Source organism: Schistocerca piceifrons, chromosome 9 (genome assembly GCF_021461385.2).
Source record: "Schistocerca piceifrons isolate TAMUIC-IGC-003096 chromosome 9, iqSchPice1.1, whole genome shotgun sequence".
NCBI lineage: Eukaryota > Metazoa > Arthropoda > Insecta > Orthoptera > Acrididae > Schistocerca > Schistocerca piceifrons.
Genome location: NC_060146.1, coordinates 213,777,550 through 213,796,210, shown reverse-complemented (window position 1 = coordinate 213,796,210; position 18,661 = coordinate 213,777,550). Strand labels below are relative to the sequence as shown.

General features: G+C 40.1%; 1 protein-coding gene across 3 annotated transcripts in view; it reads right to left on the bottom strand.

Moving 5' to 3' along the window:
* Positions 1-18,661, bottom strand: part of LOC124717381 — a 184,658-nt gene that overhangs the window by 12,616 nt on the left and 153,381 nt on the right. For all 3 annotated transcript variants that reach the window (XM_047244225.1, XM_047244227.1, XM_047244226.1), the window contains 2 exons: positions 10,231-10,363; positions 4,702-5,037 (listed from right to left, as the gene is read on the bottom strand). In XM_047244225.1, coding sequence (XP_047100181.1) covers positions 4,702-5,037; positions 10,231-10,363 — 469 coding nt within the window. The remainder of the gene's footprint in view (positions 1-4,701; positions 5,038-10,230; positions 10,364-18,661) is intronic.

Below are 18,661 nucleotides of genomic sequence, written 5' to 3'. Positions count from 1 at the left end.
AGTTGTATTCAACTTCAAGTAATGAGGAGCTTTTGACAATTTTGGGATTAACAAACTTCATGAACATCTGCTTAGCAAATCCCTTAGAAGTTCTAATAAAAAGTGGACTTGTGGGGAAGAATTTGTCAAATACAGGAATTGTCACATTAAGCAAAGCACAAAAGGCCTTGTTCAAGTTTGAGGACAGGAACAAACAATTTTATCCTCATGTGTTGTAGCAGAAGTCTTACTTTTCAGGATGAGTTTCTCAATTTGGAAGAATACGCTATTCTTTTAGGGGCACGTGCAGTGGCAGAATCAAGAATTCTCTTCTTCTGATACTCTTTGGATCCACTGTTTTCCACTCTAAGTATTCTGAAAGATGTCAACCTTGTGAAGATTTTTAGGTACATAATAATACTTCCTCTTTGAAAGAAAGAAGGGGATTTCACTGGTCGAGTAGTCTATCCAAACATCTGCCTGAAGATACCCACCTAGTCCATTAATCGTGACCGGGCCAAATATCTCACGAAATAAGTGTCAAACGAAAAAACTACAAAGAACGAAACTTGTCTAGCTTGAAGGAGGAAACTAGATGGTGCTATGGTTGGCCTGCTAGATGGCGCTGCCATTGGTCAAACGCATATCAACTGCGTTTTTTAAAATAGGAACCCCCATTTTTTTATTACATACTCGTGTAGTACGTAAAAAATGTATGAATTTTTTAGTTGGACCACTTTTTTCACTTTGTGATAGTCAAAAATATATGGCTCACAATTTTAGACGAATAGTGGGTCACAGGTAGGTTCTTTAAATTAAAATACAGAACATAGGTACGTTTGAACATTTTATTTCGATTGTTCCAATGTGATAAATGTACCTTTGTGAACTTATCATTTCTGAGAACGCATGCTGTTACAGCGTAATTACCTGTAAATACCACCTTAATGCAAAAAATGCTCAAAATGATGTTCGTCAACCTCAATACATTTGGCAATTCGTGTAACGGCATTCCTCTCAACAGCGAGTAGTTCGCCTTCCGTAATGTTCGCACACGCATTGACAATGCGCTGACGCATGTTGTCAGGCGTTGTCAGTGGATCGCGATAGAAAATATCCTTCAACTTTCCACACAGAAAGAAATCCGTGGACGACAGGTACGGTGAACGTGCGGGCCATGGTACGGTGCTTCAACTACCAATCCATCTGTCATGAAACATGCTACTCAATACCACTTCAACCACACGCGAGCTATGGGCCAGACATCAATCACGTTGGAAGTACATTGTCATTCTGTATGCAGTGTAACATCTTGTAGTAACACTGGTAGAACATTGTGTAGGAAATCAGCATACATTGCACCATTTAGGTTGCCATCGAAAAATTGGGGGCCAATTATCCTTCCTCCCATAATGCCGCACCATACATTAACCCACCAAGGTCACTGATGTTCCATTTGTCACAGCCATCGTGGATTTTCCGTTGCCCAATAGTGCATATTATGCCAGTTTACATTACCGCTGATAGTGAATGACGCTTCGTCGCTAAATAGAACACATGCAAAAAATCTGTCAGCGTCCCGTAATTTCTTTTGTGCCCAATGGCAGAGCTGTACACGACGTTCAAGTTGTTGCCATGCAATTCCTGGTGCATAGAAATATGGCACGGATGCAATCCATGTTGATGTAGCATTCTCAACACCACGTTTTTGAGATTCCCGATTCTCGCGCAATCTGTCTGCTACTGATGTGCGGATTAGCTGCGACAGCAGCTAAAACACCTACCTGGGCATAATCATTTGTTGCAGGTCGTGGTTGATGTTTCACATGTGGATGAACACTTCCAGTTTCCTTAAATAACGTAACTATCTGGCGAACGGTCCGGATACTTGGATGATGTCGTCCAGGATACCGAGCCGCATAAATGGCACACGCCCATTGGACATTTTGATCTCAATAGCCATACTTCAACACGATATCGACCTTTTCCGCAATTGGTAAATGGTTCATTTTAACACGGGTAATGTATTATGAAGCAAATACCGTCCACACTGGCGGAATGTTACGTGATACCACGTACTTACATGTTTTTGACCATTACAGTGCCATCTATCACAAAGTTAAAAAAGTGGTCCAACTAAAACATTCATATTTCTGTACGTATTACACGAATATGTAATAAAAAATGGGGGCTCCTATTTAAAAAAAAAAGCAGTTGTATCCATTTGACCTATGGCAGAGCCATCTAGCAGGACAACCACAGCGCCATCTGGTTTCCCCCTTCAAGCTAGATGTGTTTCGTTCTTTGCAGTTTTTTTGTTTGATGCTTATTTCGTGAGATGTTTGGCCCGGTCACTATCAATGGACCACCCTGTATACATGCTTCAGAACTTTCTGAAGGGGTCCTTTTCTTGTAACACTCTTCTCTAAGAGATAAAATATATCAACAAGGATCTAATCCACACTTTTTTCAACTGCTAGATTAATCAGCTGGCAAATGCAACTTATGATGGCAATACCTGGTTGAACTTCACTCAGAACTGCTGAAACCCCATTTTTGTGTCCTATAATAACAGGAGCTTTGTCAGAGCAGAAAGCCACACAGTTTTTAATTGGTATGTAATGAGAATTCAGCTGTGATAACATCGGGTTACCTAAGTTTCGTCCTGTTGTGTCTCTGTCTAGTGCTGGTATGTGTAGCACTGTGCTCACTATTTATTTCCACAGAATATCAGAGAATGTAACAGCAACAGAATACAACTTGGTATCTGTATCATTGCTTTCATCCGTTGCCAAAGAAATTGGTTCGTTGTTAACAAATTCAGATGATGCATTTTTTGCCATGTCATTTTCATGCGACCACTGCCACACTTCTTTGTAACTTCTGATGTGGGAAACATCATCTTAAATAAAGCAAGAGATTATCAGCTGCACTTAAGGGCACACGTGTGTAAGTGTAAGTGTGTGTGTATGTATGGGAGGGAGAGGGAGAGAGAGAGGGAGAGAGAGAGAGAGAGAGAGAGAGAGAGAGAGAGAGAGCGGGGGGGGGAGAAGAGAGGGGGGGGGAGAGAGAGGGGGGGGAGAGAGAGAGAGAGAGAGAGAGAGAGAGAGAGAGAGAGAGAGAGAGAGAGAGGAGAGAGGGGGGGGGGGGGAGGGAGGGAGGGAGGGAGGGAGGGAGGGAGGGAGGGAGGGAGGGAGAGAGAGAGAGAGAGAGGAGAGAGAGAGAGGGAGGGGGGGCGGTAAGAGAGGGGGGGAGAGAGAGAGGGGGGGGGAGAGAGAGAGAGAGAGAGAGAGAGAGAGAGAGAGAGAGAGAGGATTGTCACTGGCAACGTTTCCAGACTCAGCAAAAAAAGTTTCTATTTCCTTGTTATCTTCCCTCAATTTAACCTAACTTACATGTTTACCGCACTTCACATTAGTTAAATCATTTCTTCCACTAAGTGCAATATTAATATCACACCCAAATACCGCACAAAGGAAAATGTTTCTCCCTTTCTTGGTTATTGGTATGCTCGGAAAATCAACAGAACAATTCTTTAAATGTCTGTTAAGTGCTGTTTCTTGTTGGATTTATTCATGAATACTACAATAGGAATATAGCGTATGAAAATGTCAGAACAAGTGTCTCGATGCGTACTGAACATCAACAGGAACCTGGATCACTGATGTCACATAAAAACACTTCATGGAAACATATTAAAGTACACAGAGTCTTAAACTATTAAATGAACATGACGCCAACCCTGTGAACAAAGAATATGCACATGGTAAAGCACGCACGCACGCACGCACACACACACACACACACACACACACACACACACACACACACACACGGAACAAATGTAATTAGTCCACCCATGGTCAAAAAATATGGGTTAAATTACAACAACCAAAAAGAGCGGAACAAAGAATTTGCAGAGCAGAGCCTGTTGACACCTAAGATACATGGAAGAACTGCCATCCCAGTTTTAAATTCAATTCCAATGACAGAACAAACGTCACAGTTGAAAGTACCAATCAGATCAAAGAACGAGTTAGTGACTATCATAGACTTGCCTTCGACCCAGGCAAACAATTGACTGTATGGAAGCGGGTTGGTTATTGAATGTTAATGTTTCAAATTTTTGCCTGTGAAGTTGTAAAATGACATCGTCCATCCTTAAAACTGTAAAATGCTGCAATTCCCATAAATTTTTCGGATAAACTGTAGAAGTTGGCAGTTTTGCACTACACTTTATCTCTTTCTCTCATTTTCTTCAGTTTGGATGTTGTTTCTTTACTACTTTAGTGAATAATTTACTCTCTTACTCTTTTATCTTCATGTTTCTCTCAGTCTATCTTTTTGGTTTATCCCCATCTCCTTTTCCAATCTTTCCTATTAATTTCAGGTCTCATTTCTCTTCCTGTAACTTCATTCTTTTCTCTCACTCTGGCATATCAGTAGCTGAGCATCTTCAATTTCATTTATATTTCACAACTCTGCTCTTTTACTGATGGTGAATCTACCTGTAAGTCCTAAAAGCTAGATATTCAATTGCTTCTCCACTTTTCCTCACAAAGTCCGAGTATCCTTCAATTTAAAATATTTCTGGCCCAAGAACAACGATAAAGACCAGTTAAAATGGATGTTGAGTTATGGTTCTGTGTTTATTTCATTCCCACAATAGTCAAATCAGAAAATCACCACAAAATCATACAAGAATGTGACATGAAACCTTACCTGAGATATGTATGTAGGAATAATCAGGAGGCGGCGGACATTCTGACAACGCGCAAGAGCAGTATCAAAGCCTGGTTTGACATCGAAGTTGACGAGCTCCAGCGTAACAAGCGAAGGGAGCGTCCGAACGCTGGCCAACAGAGCGAATGTGGGGCAGCCGTCGCCCTGCCCCTTCTCCAGCCTAAGCCGCTGCAGTGAGTGCAGCTGCGATAGCGTCTGGTTTCCGAACGATTCTGGCAGGTCACAGCACTCTCCCAGCTCCAGTGTCTCCAAAGTCTGGAGGGAGCCCAGCACTCCGCAGCCAGCGTGGCCCAGGTTTTTGACCATCGTCAGAGACTGCAATGGGCAAATGGAAAATCGTATAACAGTGTACGTGCAAGGCTCTCTAACATTATCTCACGATGTTTATGAACAATTTGCCTCCATCTTGATCTGTCCTGTTACTGTTTCCCAGTTTTTTCCTTTAGCCTTCAGATCTGTAGTGTGATTCAGCCTTTTTTCCCTAGATTGTTTGTCCACCTCTAATTTACAAATAGCTCACTAAGACAGTTACACAGAAAACCATGTGCTGAACATGGAATCTTAACAACAGAGTAACTCAAGACTTTTTTTTTTATAGCTGTCCATAAATATTTTACAGGGCATTAGCTTACGTAGCTGCGATGCAAAACAGCTACAGCTACTGGACACATATATACCACTGTGAATAAATTTGTTAAGATACATGTTCAGGGCAACTCGAAGTTTTAAGTTGAGAGTAAATCATAAGGAAACTACAGAGACATTCTTAGAAGAGGATTAGAGGGTGGAGGCAAGAAACAATCTCCATCTGGCAGAGACTGCTAAAAGGAAAGGGTTGATGCTAAGGTAGTAGCTTGTGTCCTCCTTACTAATTTCAGATATAAAATAATTTAATAATTTCTCCAAAGACCATACCTAATCCTAACCCCATACAAAATGTCCTGAAAATTTGTGATTGAGCATTTTCAATAGCTATAAAATACCTGTAAGATTTAAAACAAAAAAATGTGGGGCACATGCAATACGTAATCAATGCACATGTAGTTCATCAATTGATTTTTAGGACCAGACCCAGTACCTTCAGTGCGGGAAGATCTGGGTTCGATTATCAGTAACTTCGCTGATTTTTTCTGAGTTAGGGCTGTCTGGTACAGGCTCCACTCAGCCTCTGAGAGACCGAGTGAGGTACTGCTCAAATAAAGAATCAGCGGCATCATCAGGATTCATCTACAAGCAATAATGGTTGGAGGGCCTGGTGATACACTGATCATACGTCCCACGATAATCGAGAGCTTCTCGTGTTGCATTGTAGGCAGCTGTCAGCCAGACAGAACTAGCCTGAGGCCAAATCTGTGAGCGATGTTTATTGCTAATTTAAATAATAATTCTTATTTGAGAAGGAACTTAATGACACATTCCAATATAAACAGGCTGGACACACTGCAGTTAAATAAACTGAGGTGTTAAACAATGGCCCTGGCAATGCTAATGCTGTTATGTTTGCCCACCAAGTGTGGCACTTCTGGGATAAAAATATTGGTGATGTGAAGATTTAATATTTCTTTCAGTTTGGATCTAGGGAGCCAAGCATTCAACAGAAAGTTTATAAATTATACTTGGCATGAATCTCTCTTACAGCACTTTTAAAGATAAAAAAATTCTTCATTAAACCAGAACAATAATTGCACAACCACGTGGGGCATCACATGATGGTTGATAAAACAATTACACTCAAGAAATGGGGGAAGGGGAGACACAGCTTGATAAAATCAAAATACACATGCATTTTTTACTGCTGTTTAATTCAATAAAGAAGTTTTTGGATATGACACATAAGCAGTATTTATTATCTTCAGAAATTTTATAAAGGCTGTGCTGAATCAAGAAACTCCTAGATGTAAAAAATACCTTGGTTATCACAGCAACAAAACGGCCTTGCTGTGCTGGTACTGCAAACGACTGAAAGCGCGGGGAAACTACAGCCGTAATTTTTCCTGAGGACGTGCAGCTTTACTGTATGGTTAAATGATGATGGCATCCTCTTGGGTAAAATATTCTGGAGGTAAGAAGTTCCCTACTCGGATCTCCGGGCGGGGACTACTCAAGAGGACATTGTTATCAGGAGAAAGAAAACTGGCATTCTATGGATCAGTGTGTGGAAAGTCAGATCCCTTAATCGGGCAGGTAGGTTAAAAAATTTTAAAATATGGATAGGTTAAAGTTAGATATAGTGGGAATTAGTGAAGTTCGGTGGCAGGAGGAACAAGACTTTTGGTCAGGTGAATACAGGGTTATAAATACAAAATCAAATAGGGGTAATGCAGCAGTACGTTTAATAATGAATAAAAAAAAGGAGTGCGGGTAAGCTACTACAAACAGCATAGTGAACGCATTATTGTGGCCAAGATAGACACGAAGCCCATGCCTACTGCAGTAGTAAAAGTTTATATGCCAACTAGCTCTGCAGATGAAGAAATTGATGAAATGTATGACGAGATAAAAGAAATTATTCAGGTAGTGAAGGGAGATGAAAATTTATTCATCATGGGTGACTGGAATTCAACAGTAGGAAAACGAAGAGAAGGAAATTTAGTAGGTGAATACGGATTAGGGCTAAGAAATGAAAGAGGAAGCCACCTGGTAGAATTTTGCACAAAACTTAACTTAATCATAGCTAACACTTGGTTCAAGAATCATGAAAGATGGTTGTATACATGGAAGAATCCTGGAGATACTAGAAGGTATCAGATAGATTATATAATGGTAAGACAGAGATTTAGGAACCAAGTTTTAAATTGTAAGACATTTCCAGGGGCAGATGTGGACTCTGACCACAATCTACTGGTTATGAACTGTAGATTAAAACTGAAGAAACTGCAAAAAGGTGGGAATTTAAGGAGATGGGACCTAAATAAACTGAAAGAACCAGAGGTTGTACAGAGTTTTAGGGAGAGCATAAGGGAACAATTGACAGGAATGGGGGAAAGAAATACAGTAGAAGAAGAATGGGTAGCTCTGAGGGATGAAGTAGTGAAGGCAGCAGAGGATCAAGTAGGTAAAAGGACAAGGCTCGTAGAAATCCTTCAGTAACAGAAGAAATATTGAATTTAATTGATGAAAGGAGAAAATATAAAAATGCATTAAATGAAGCAGGCAAAAAGGGATACAAACGTCTCAAAAATGAGATCGACAGGAAGTGCAAAATTGCTAAGCAGGGATGGCTGGTGGACAAATGTAAGGTTGTAGAGGCTTATCTCACTAGGGGTAAGATAGATACTGCCTACAGGAAAATTAAAGAGACCTTTGGAGAAAAGAGAACCACTTGTATGAATATCAAGAGCTCAGATGGAAACCCAGTTCTAAGCAAAGAAGGAAAAGCAGAAAGGTGGAAGGAGTATATAGAGGGTCTATACAAGGGCGATGTACTTGAGGACAATATTATGGAAATGGAAGAGGATGTAGATGAAGATGAAATGGGAGATATGATACTGCGTGAAGAGTTTGACAGAGCACTGAAAGATCTGAGTCGAAACAAGGCCCCGGGAGTAGACAACATTCCATTAGAACTACTGACGGCCTTGGGAGAGCCAGTCCTGACGAAACTCTACCATCTGGTGAGCAAGATGTATGAGACAGGCGAAATTCCCTCAGACTTCAAGAAGAATATAATAATTCCAATCCCAAAGAAAGCAGGTGTTGACAGATGTGAACATTAATGAACTATCAGTTTAATAAGTCACAGCTGCAAAACACTAAAGCGAATTCTTTACAGACGAATGGAAAAACTGGTAGAAGCCGACCTCAAGGAAGATCAGTTTGGATTCTGTAGAAATGTTGGAACATGTGAGGCAATACTGACCTTACGATTTATCTTAGAAGAAAGATTAAGGAAAGTCAAACCTACATTTCTAGCATTTGTAGACTTAGAGAAAGCTTTTGACAATGTTGATTGGAATTCTCTCTTTCAAATTCTAAAGGTGGCAGGGGTAAAATACAGGGAGCGAGAGGCTATTTACAATTTGTACAGAAACCAGATGGCAGTTACAAGAGTCAAGGGGCATGAAAGGGAAGCAGTGGTTGGGACGGGAGTGAGACAGGGTTGTAGCCTCTCCCCGATGTTATTCAATCTGTATATTGAGCAAGCAGTAAAGGAAACAAAAGAAAAATTCGGAGTAGGTATTAAATCCATGGAGAAGAAATAAAAACTTTGAGGTTCACCGATGACATTGTAATTCTGTCAGAGTCAGCAAAGGACTTGGAAGAGCAGTTGAGTGGAATGGACAGTGTCTTGAAAGGAGGATATAAGATGAACATCAACAAAAGCAAAACGAGGATAATGGAATGTGGTCGATGCTAGGAAATTAGATTAGGAAATGAGACCCTTAAAGTAGTAAAGGAGGTATGCTATTTGGGGAGCAAAATAACTGATGATGGTCGAAGTAGAGAGGATATAAAATGTAGACTGGCAACGGCAAGGAAAGCGTTTCTGAAGAAGAGAAATTTGTTAACATCGAGTATAGATTAAAGTGTCCGGGAGTCGTTTCTGAAAGTTTTTGTATGGAGTGTAGCCATGTATGGAAGTGAAACATGGACGATAAATAATTTGGGCAAGAAGGGAATAGAAGCTCTCGAAATGTGGTGCTACAGAAGAATGCTGAAGATCAGATGGGTACATCACATAACTAATGAGGAGGTATTGAATGGAATTGGGGAAAAGAGGAGTTTGTGGCACAACTTGACAAAAAGAAGGGACTGGTTGGTAGGACATGTTCTGAGGCATCAAGGGATCACAAATTTAGCATTGGAGGGCAGCGTGGAGGGTAAAAATCATAGAGGGAGACCAAGAGATGAATACACTAAGCAGATTCAGAAGGATGTAGGTTGCAGTAAGTACTGGGAGACAAAGAAGCTTGCACAGCATAGAGTAGCATGGAGAGCTGCATCAAACCAGTCTCAGGGCTGAAGACCACAACAACAACAACAACAACAACATCACAGCACATTTAACCCAGTGTATTCCATTATCTATACTCTATGTTTCATTTAATATGTGACCATTAATACTTGAAAGGATGGTTCCTGGAGCAGGCTGACTGTGATCACGGCAAAAAATGGAATTTAAAATAAGAAAACATGGTACCATTAACATTACCAGTTGTCCCAGTGTGTTTGCTTATCTTAATTCACAAATCAGCATCTTCTATTCTCTCATTTGTTCTGATGTGTCCCTCACTTGTTTTCCTCATTACTGGATAAGGGAGGAAATTTTACACCAAAAACTTGTAGGTCCTGTCATTATTTGTGACCACTTTAACTTAATAATCCAGCCAACAATGACAGAAGACTACTCTTCGTCACTGTCTATCGATCATCCTCTTTTTACATCTCTTAGTACTATTTCATAGTCGATGTTTCATCATATTTCTGTTTTGAGTTTACAGAATAGATTTAATTTGCACTACTGGTGTGAACAAAAATAGCTAAATGAAAAACTACGGTATCACTCACCAGATGCTTCAGATTTATAAGCTCCTTCAAGCCATCCAAATTGCCATTCAGGTACATGCCTGATAAATTCCTTATACGCAGTTCTTGCAGATTTTTTAACTGACCTATACTGCTGAGGTTAATAGACTGATCTCTGCAAAAAAAAAAAGTACAATATTAGAAAAAAAAGGTCTGTTAAGTATTTATGTGTCACAGTTTAATAACTGCAACAATTACCCATTCTTAGTTTCACTTCCTAGATTCTTAATAATGGTAGAAATATATAAAAGAGGAAATTCAGAAATAGGTAGGTGGCAATACAATAGTCAGTGCTTTATGTGTAGTGTTTGTGTTTTGTTCCTTTGATCTCAAAGAGCGACAAGGAAAGTAGAGACATGATACAGGATAAGTGAGGTGTTCAGAACATTACTGATTTGCTACCTCCTGACCAACCTACCTCATCCCACAATTTTATTTCCACACTCTCTATTTGCTCCTGGCAAATTAACACCTGGCTCTGAATTCAGGAGATTAATTTATACGTAGGTATCATTCATCCACTGGTCAGTATTGCCCTGGTGAGTATCGTAAATACCCGAGGATAATACAACTCTGAATATAAAATGACCCCCCCTTCCCCCACTTTTTTCAGAGCTTCCTTGAGAACAATTTATTTTTAACACATTCTGACTAACCAAAATTACAAACTTTTTACTGGCATGAAGTATCTGCCTGAAACGTTAACATTATATGTATTATAAACTTAGGCTGCTTACTGACTGCCTACAATTTGATAATACAAAGAGAAATAAAATAGGTCCTGAGAACATAGCTGTTTTTTGCCACATACAAATCGAATTTCACTTCTATACTGACTGGAAAATTTTACAATGTTTCTTGCTTCCAGACATACTGTCTGTCCGCTCCTCTCTCATTGGCTGCATAGAACCAGCAGCTGACACAACCCCTTTCATTTCCGCCATACCTCACAGTTAAATCTTCACTTTTACCGTCTCCGCACAAATGTCTACTACTGTTGCACATTTGTTCAATTTTGAAGTCGATTCAAATGGATTCGGACAAAATGTAGTTTTAGCATGGTATACATTCATAAAAAGCCAAAGTACACGGTAAAGATTCCGTCAGTTGACAGAGCGACGAAATTTGCTGCCTGCTCACCATTCCCCATCCCACACTCCTCCGAGCTGGTGTTACTGCCCCCCCCCCCCCCTCCCCTCTCTAACGCTTATGCAGTGCTGTGCTTGAGCAACTGAAACACAGATCGCAATATCTTCTAGGATGCAGGTCACAAGCAACAAGCCAACTAACACATACATAAAATATCACAATCACAATCACAATTCAATTCAATTCTCAAACTTTTGTTCTTCTCGTGATCTAGTGATGTCTGTTGGTACTATCTCCATGACTGGTCTTGCAGGTGCAATTTATTCTCGTGATAACATTCACAGTCAGTTTAATTTGATTTGTTTCTTTTTTTAGAGATTTAATTCAGATGAAATCTCATTTCATCTGAATATCGCCTTCTTTTCCCCCCATGAACCATGGACCTTGCCGTTGGTGGGGAGGCTTGCGTGCCTCAGCGATACAGATGGCCGTACCATAGGTGCAACCACAACGGAGGGGTATCTGTTGAGAGGCCAGACAAACATGTGGTTCTTGAAGAGGGGCAGCAGCCTTTACAGTAGTTGCAGGGGCAACAGTCTGGATGATTGACTGATCTGGCCTTGTAACATTAACCAAAACGGCCTTGCTGTGCTGGTACTGCTAACGGCTGAAAGCAAGGGGAAACTACAGCCGTAATTTTTCCCGAGGGCATGCAGCTTTACTATATGATTAAATGATGATGGCGTCCTCTTGGGTAAAATATTCCGGAGGTAAAATAGTCCCCCATTCGGATCTCCGGGCGGGGACTACTCAAGAGGACGTCGTTATCAGGAGAAAGAAAACTGGCGTTCTACGGATCGGAGCGTGGAATGTCAGATCCCTTGATCAGGCAGGTAGGTTAGAAAATTTAAAAAGGGAAATGGATAGGTTAAAGTTAGATATAGTGGGAATTAGTGAAGTTCGGTGGCAGGAGGAACAAGACTTTTGGTCAGGAGATTACAGGGTTATAAATACAAAATCAAATAGGGGTAATGCAGGAGTAGGTTTAATCATGAATAAAAAAATAGGACTGTGGGTTAGCTACTACAAACAGCATAGTGAACGCATTATTGTGGCCAAGATAGACACAAAGCCCATGCCTACTACAGTAGTACAAATTTATATGCCAACTAGCTCTGCAGATGATGAAGAAATTGGTGAAATGTATGACGAGATAAAAGAAATGATTCAGGTAGTGAAGGAAGATGAAAATTTAATAGTCATGGGTGACTGGAATTCGTCAGTAGGAAAAGGGAGAGAAGGAAACATAGTAGGTGAATATGGATTGGAGGGAAGAAATGAAAGAGGAAGCAGCCTTGTAGAATTTTGCACAGAGCATAACTTAATCATAGCTAACACTTGGTTCAAGAATCATGAAAGAAGGTTGTATACCTGGAAGAACCCTGGAGATACTAAAAGGTATCAGATAGATTATATAATGGTAAGACAGAGATTTAGGAACAAGGTTTTAAATTGTAAGACATTTCCATGGGCAGATGTGGATTCTGACCACAATATATTGGTTATGAACTGCAGATTGAAACTGAAGAAACTGCAAAAAGGTGGGCATTTAAGGAGATGGGACCTAAATAAACTGAAAGAACCAGAGGTTGTACAGAGTTTCAGGGAGAGCATAAGGGAACAATTGACAGGAATGGGGGAAAGAAATACAGTAGAAGAAGAATGGGTAGCTCTGAGGGATGAAGTAGTGAAGGCAGCAGAGGATCAAGTAGGTAAAAAGACGAGGGCTAATAGAAATCCTTTGGTAACAGAAGAAATATTGAATTTAATTGATGAAAGGAGAAAATATAAAAATGCAGTAAATGAAGCAGGCAAAAAGGAATACAAACGTCTCAAAAATGAGATCGACAGGAAGTGCAAAATGGCTAAGCAGGGATGGCTGGTGGACAAATGTAAGGATGTAGAGGCTTGTCTCACTAGGGGTAAGATAGATACTGCCTACAGCAAAATTAAAGAGACCTTTGGAGAGAATAGAACCACTTGTATGAATATCAAGAGCTCAGATGGCAACCCAGTTCTAAGCAAAGAAGGGAAGGCAGAAAGGTGGAAAGAGTATATAGAGGGTTTATACAAGGGCGATGTACTTGAGGACAATATTATGGAAATGGAAGAGGATGTAGATGAAGATGAAATGGGAGATATGATACTGCGTGAAGAGTTTGACAGAGCACTGAAAGACCTGAGTCGAAACAAGGCCCCGGAAGTAGACAACATTCCATTAGAGCTACTGATGGCCTTGGGAGAGCCAGTCCTGACAAAACTCTACCATCTGGTGAGCAAGATGTATGAGACAGGCGAAATACCCACAGACTTCAAGAAGAATATAATAATTCCAATCCCAAAGAAAGCAGGTGTTGACAGATGTGAAAATTACCGAACTAGCAGTTTAATAAGTCACAGCTGCAAAATATAATGCGAATTCTTTACAGACGAATGGAAAAACTAGTAGAAGCCGACCTCGGGGAAGATCAGTTTGGATTCCGTAGAAATGGTGGAACACGTGAGGCAATACTAACCTTTCGACTTATCTTAGAAGAAAGATTAAGGAAAGGCAAACCTACGTTTCTAGCATTTGTAGACTTAAGAGAAAGCTTTTGACAATGTTAACTGGAATACTCTCTTTCAAATTCTGAAGGTGGCAGGGGTAAAATACAGGGAGCGAAAGGCTATTTACAATTTGTACAGAAACCAGATGGCAGTTATAAGAGTCGAGGGGCATGAAAGGGAAGCAGTGGTTGGGAAAGGAGTGAGACAGGGTTGTAGCCTCTCCCCGATGTTATTCAATCTGTATATTGAGCAAGCAGTAAAGGAAACAAAAGAAAAATTCGGAGTAGGTATTAAAATTCATGGAGAAGAAGTAAAAACTTTGAGGTTCGCCGATGACATTGTAATTCTGTCAGAGACAGCAAAGGACTTGGAACAGCAATTGAACGAAATCGACAGTGTCTTGAAAGGAGGGCATAAGATGAACACCAACAAAAGCAAAACGAGAATAATGGAATGTAGTCGAATTAAGTCGGGTGACGCTGAGGGAATTAGATTAGGAAATGAGACACTTAAAGTGGTAAAGGAGATTTGCTATTTGGGGAGCAAAATAACTGATGATGGTCGAAGTAGAGAGGATATAAAATGTAGACTGGCAATGGCAAGGAAAGCGTTTCTGAAGAAGAGAAATTTGTTAACATCGAGTATAGATTTAAGTGTCAGGAAATCGTTTCTGAAAGTGTTTGTATGGAGTGTAGCCATGTATGGAAGTGAAACATGGACGATAAATAGTTTGGACAGGAAGAGAGTAGAAGCTTTCTAAATGTGGTGCTACAGAAGAATGCTGAAGATTAGATGGGTAGATCAGATAACTAATGAGGGGGTATTGAATAGAATTGGGGAGAAGAGGAGTTTGTGGCACAACTTAACAAGAAGAAGGGACTGGTTGGTAGGACATGTTCTGAGGCATCAAGGGATCACCAATTTAGTATTGGAGGGCAGTGTGGAGGGTAAAAATCGTAGAGGGAGACCAAGAGATGAATACACTAAGCAGATTCAGAAGGACGTAGGTTGCAGTAGGTACTGGGAGATGAAGAAGCTTGCACAGGATAGAGTAGCATGGAGAGCTGCATCAAACCAGTCTCAGGACTGAAGACCACAACAACAACAACAACAACAACAACAACAACAACATCGCCTTCTTGTTCTAAAGATGTTAAAAGGTGGTAATGTTATTACCTGGTGTTCTAATAAGCGAACAGCGGCCACATTTCTTGTTCACAACCCATTCAGTAAACATTACAATTTCTCGTAACCAAATAAAATATTGACCTGTGTTCGAATCAAGCAAAGTTTTTTGAAGGAGAAAATTTTCACCTTTGAATATTACTGTTTCTTAAAAACCATGATAAATGTTTGTATATGGTATCCATATGTGTATGAGAACTTTTATTGCAAACCCGTTCAGTTACAACAAGAGTTTATAAGATGATAGAATTTAATGCTATGTTCTCCTGTGTTTCACAAAAATTTAAGTAGAGCAATAGTTTGTTGTGGCTGCTAGTTCCTAGTTTCCCGGGCATCCCCTGCACTAGCGCCACGCGAGTCAAATGTGTGCATGTGAATTCACAAGGAACCAAACTGGTGGGTCATCGGTCCCTAGACTGACACATTACTTAAACTAACTTATGCTCAGAACAAAAAACACACACACACACACACACAGAGGGAGGACTCGAATCTCCGGCGGGAGCGGCCGTGCAGACCACGCAAGTCAAATTTCACATGATTGTTCGAGCAAATATCCACCCCGCCTGAGCATGAATATCATTTGCTCGACCTACTCTTCCAAATTCTTAAAAATAAATCTGCATGAGATGTCAATAGCCAAAGCTTCATTTGTAAATGTAAAACAACCCCTACATCAATTTATTAATCAAAATAAAAATGATGATTTCAGCAAGCATAGATTAATCTGTGAATATGACTGCCCTTTATTTTTCGACTGACAATTTTAGGAAAAATTTTGGAGGAAAAACACCATGTGTAAACTGTAAGAATACAGTCCTGAAAACTTGTACAACGCAGATGAGACAGGATTGTTTTATTAACTGATGCCAGAAAAGACCATGGCCTTTAGAGGAGAAAAATGTAAAGGGGGAAACAAGTCTAAAGTACACCTAACCTAACGGATGATTGGCAAACCCTTGGTGCTTAAAAAATATAAGAAGCTTACCAAGTAAGAGGATATATACATTTTATTTTACCTTCCTTTATTTATAAGTTAATTTAGTACAGTATAGTTTCACCTGTAATGTTCTGCTACAAGCATATTGTAAATATGATTTTTTTTATTGCAGTCCATTAAAAGACAAATCGAAAAGCGTGGATGACATCTACTCTTTTTAGTGAGTGGCTGCTTTCACTTGATAAAGAGATGTCAATGAAGAATAAGAAAATTGCACTGCTGGTGGATAATTGTAGTGCGCATAACAACTTGTCAGCGTTGAAGAACGTTGAACTATGCCACTTCACACTGATCTGTACTTTGATTCTTCAGCCACAAGATATGAGGATAATTAAGAACTTTAAGACAAAATACCATTCACGTTTAGCGCAACATGTGCTTGCAAACACTGAAACAAAGGTGAGCAATCTCTACAGTTTCAATGTGAAGCAGGCATGTGACACGACTGCTAGTTCCTGGAACAGTGTGCAGCAGAATGTGATTGTGAACTGCTGGCAAAATGCAAGAATTCCAGCAAGTGAAGATGTTGGTGAGAATGTAGTAGTGGATGAAATAACGCAGGATGATATTCAAAGTGATCTGGAGATTTATTCAGTAGTTATTGGTAAAACCACAGATGCTTCAGTATTTGAATACTTGTCAGTGTATGACGACGCGTTGGTGTTTGAAGCATATACCGACGAAGCTATCATCAAAGAGTTAAAGGGTAATTCGCCTGTTGAAGATTCTGATGATGACAATAATGTGATAAGTGCGAATCCCTCTCATCTGATGGAGCTAATAGGTTCAAATGGCTCTGAGCACTATGGGACTTAACATCTGAGGTCATCAGTCCCCTACAACTTAGAACTACTTAAACCTAACTAACCTAAGGACATCACACACATCCATGCCCGGGGCAGGATTCGAACCTGCGACCGTAGCAGTCGCGCGGTTGCAGACTGAAGCGCCTAGAACCGCTCGGCCACACCAGCCGGCAGCTAATAGGTAGTTGGAAACCATGCAGTAAGTAGCATCTTCAATCCCCAGTGTTTCAGTGCAGCAACTGATTGTGTTAGAGGAGATAAAGACAATATTCACAAAAGAATCTTGAAGAAAAAAGAAACAAAGGAAAATAAGTGAATTTTTCTGTACACGAAAGTAAGATATTCTACAGGTACAGTATTAGTAAAAGAAGTGAACAAAATGTGTTTCATTATTTGTCTTTTAATGTTATTTTTCCATCAGAAAAGTACTACAGTAATGTACTAATCATCCACGAAAACATGACTCTTTGCTCCGAGTCATGATAACAAAACCTCATTATAACAAGAGCCCTGGTACAACAATTTAATTTTCATGGCCCCATGAAATTTGTTATATTGAGGTTTGACTTTATACGAACGAGTGCAACAATGTTCTGGTGTGCTTGATGGTCTGTGCAACAATTTGTGGGTGGTATCCCCACATGCCATGCAATACAATGTAAGAGTCAGCTGTGGGAGCAAGCATCTCGGGACAAAGAAAGGAGTATATTTGCCTGCTAGCTACAGTTCAAAAGTTAATCAGATTATGTTTACATGCTACTCAACTTCCAGAAGTTAAAAACGGAATATTGGAAAAAATTCTTCAAAATTCTTCATTGTTATGTTTACATATTAAGGGCTGAAACATTTTTGCTAGACCAGTCAAACACTGCATCTGCAAATCAACTATTCCGATTCCTGATTTAGTCAGCCCAATGGCTGATTCTCTTCAGTTAAATATTAATAGTCAGACAATTTCACACTCAGCCTAATATTTCTGCTTCTGCTTCCCTGCATAAAAAATTATTCCATCCACATTATGCAAAACTTTTAACAGCAAGACGTAATTTGAAAACAGAACCATGATTCAAAAACAGTTGTGCACTTACCAGGGAGCAAAAATAGATGGTGGAAGTTGCAGTCTGGCAAATAGAACCGCATCTCTAGAATCGATATTGGAGTGTGATTCTTAAAATTTTCCCATCATAAAGAGTACTCTACGAAATTTCGGGATTGCAGCTGGATAACGTCGACCTCATGCCATGTTATTTTGGCTGAGAACAAATTCAGCCTTCTTCAGGTGTTCGTGCTGTAGATTGCTAGTTCGCATCGCTAAATGTATACCAAAAATTGGCGTGAAGGCGCATGCGCAAAGGCAGCTACTACATGAGCAACCTCTGTCGAATTTTGCATCCTCTTCGAATATTGCTCTATCTATGGAGCACAGGCACATGCACAATGAGATATTACACGTGCGCTCCCGGTCAGAATATGCACTCACTGAGTTGAAATTCAGTGGCAAAATTAAATGTCGCTGGAGGTGTTTTCTTTCTGAAGAAATCAAAGAAATCACTGGGTCCCATGCCTTATCAAGCTGAAAGATGCCATCACAGTTAATAAGACCTTGTGCTAAACATACTTCCACTAATTCCTAAATAATTGAATCCCAGAAGGATCTTGTCAAGGTCAAAGTTTCCATGGCAGAATAATCCATGGAATGTCCCATGGAGATACAATGTCCAGCATG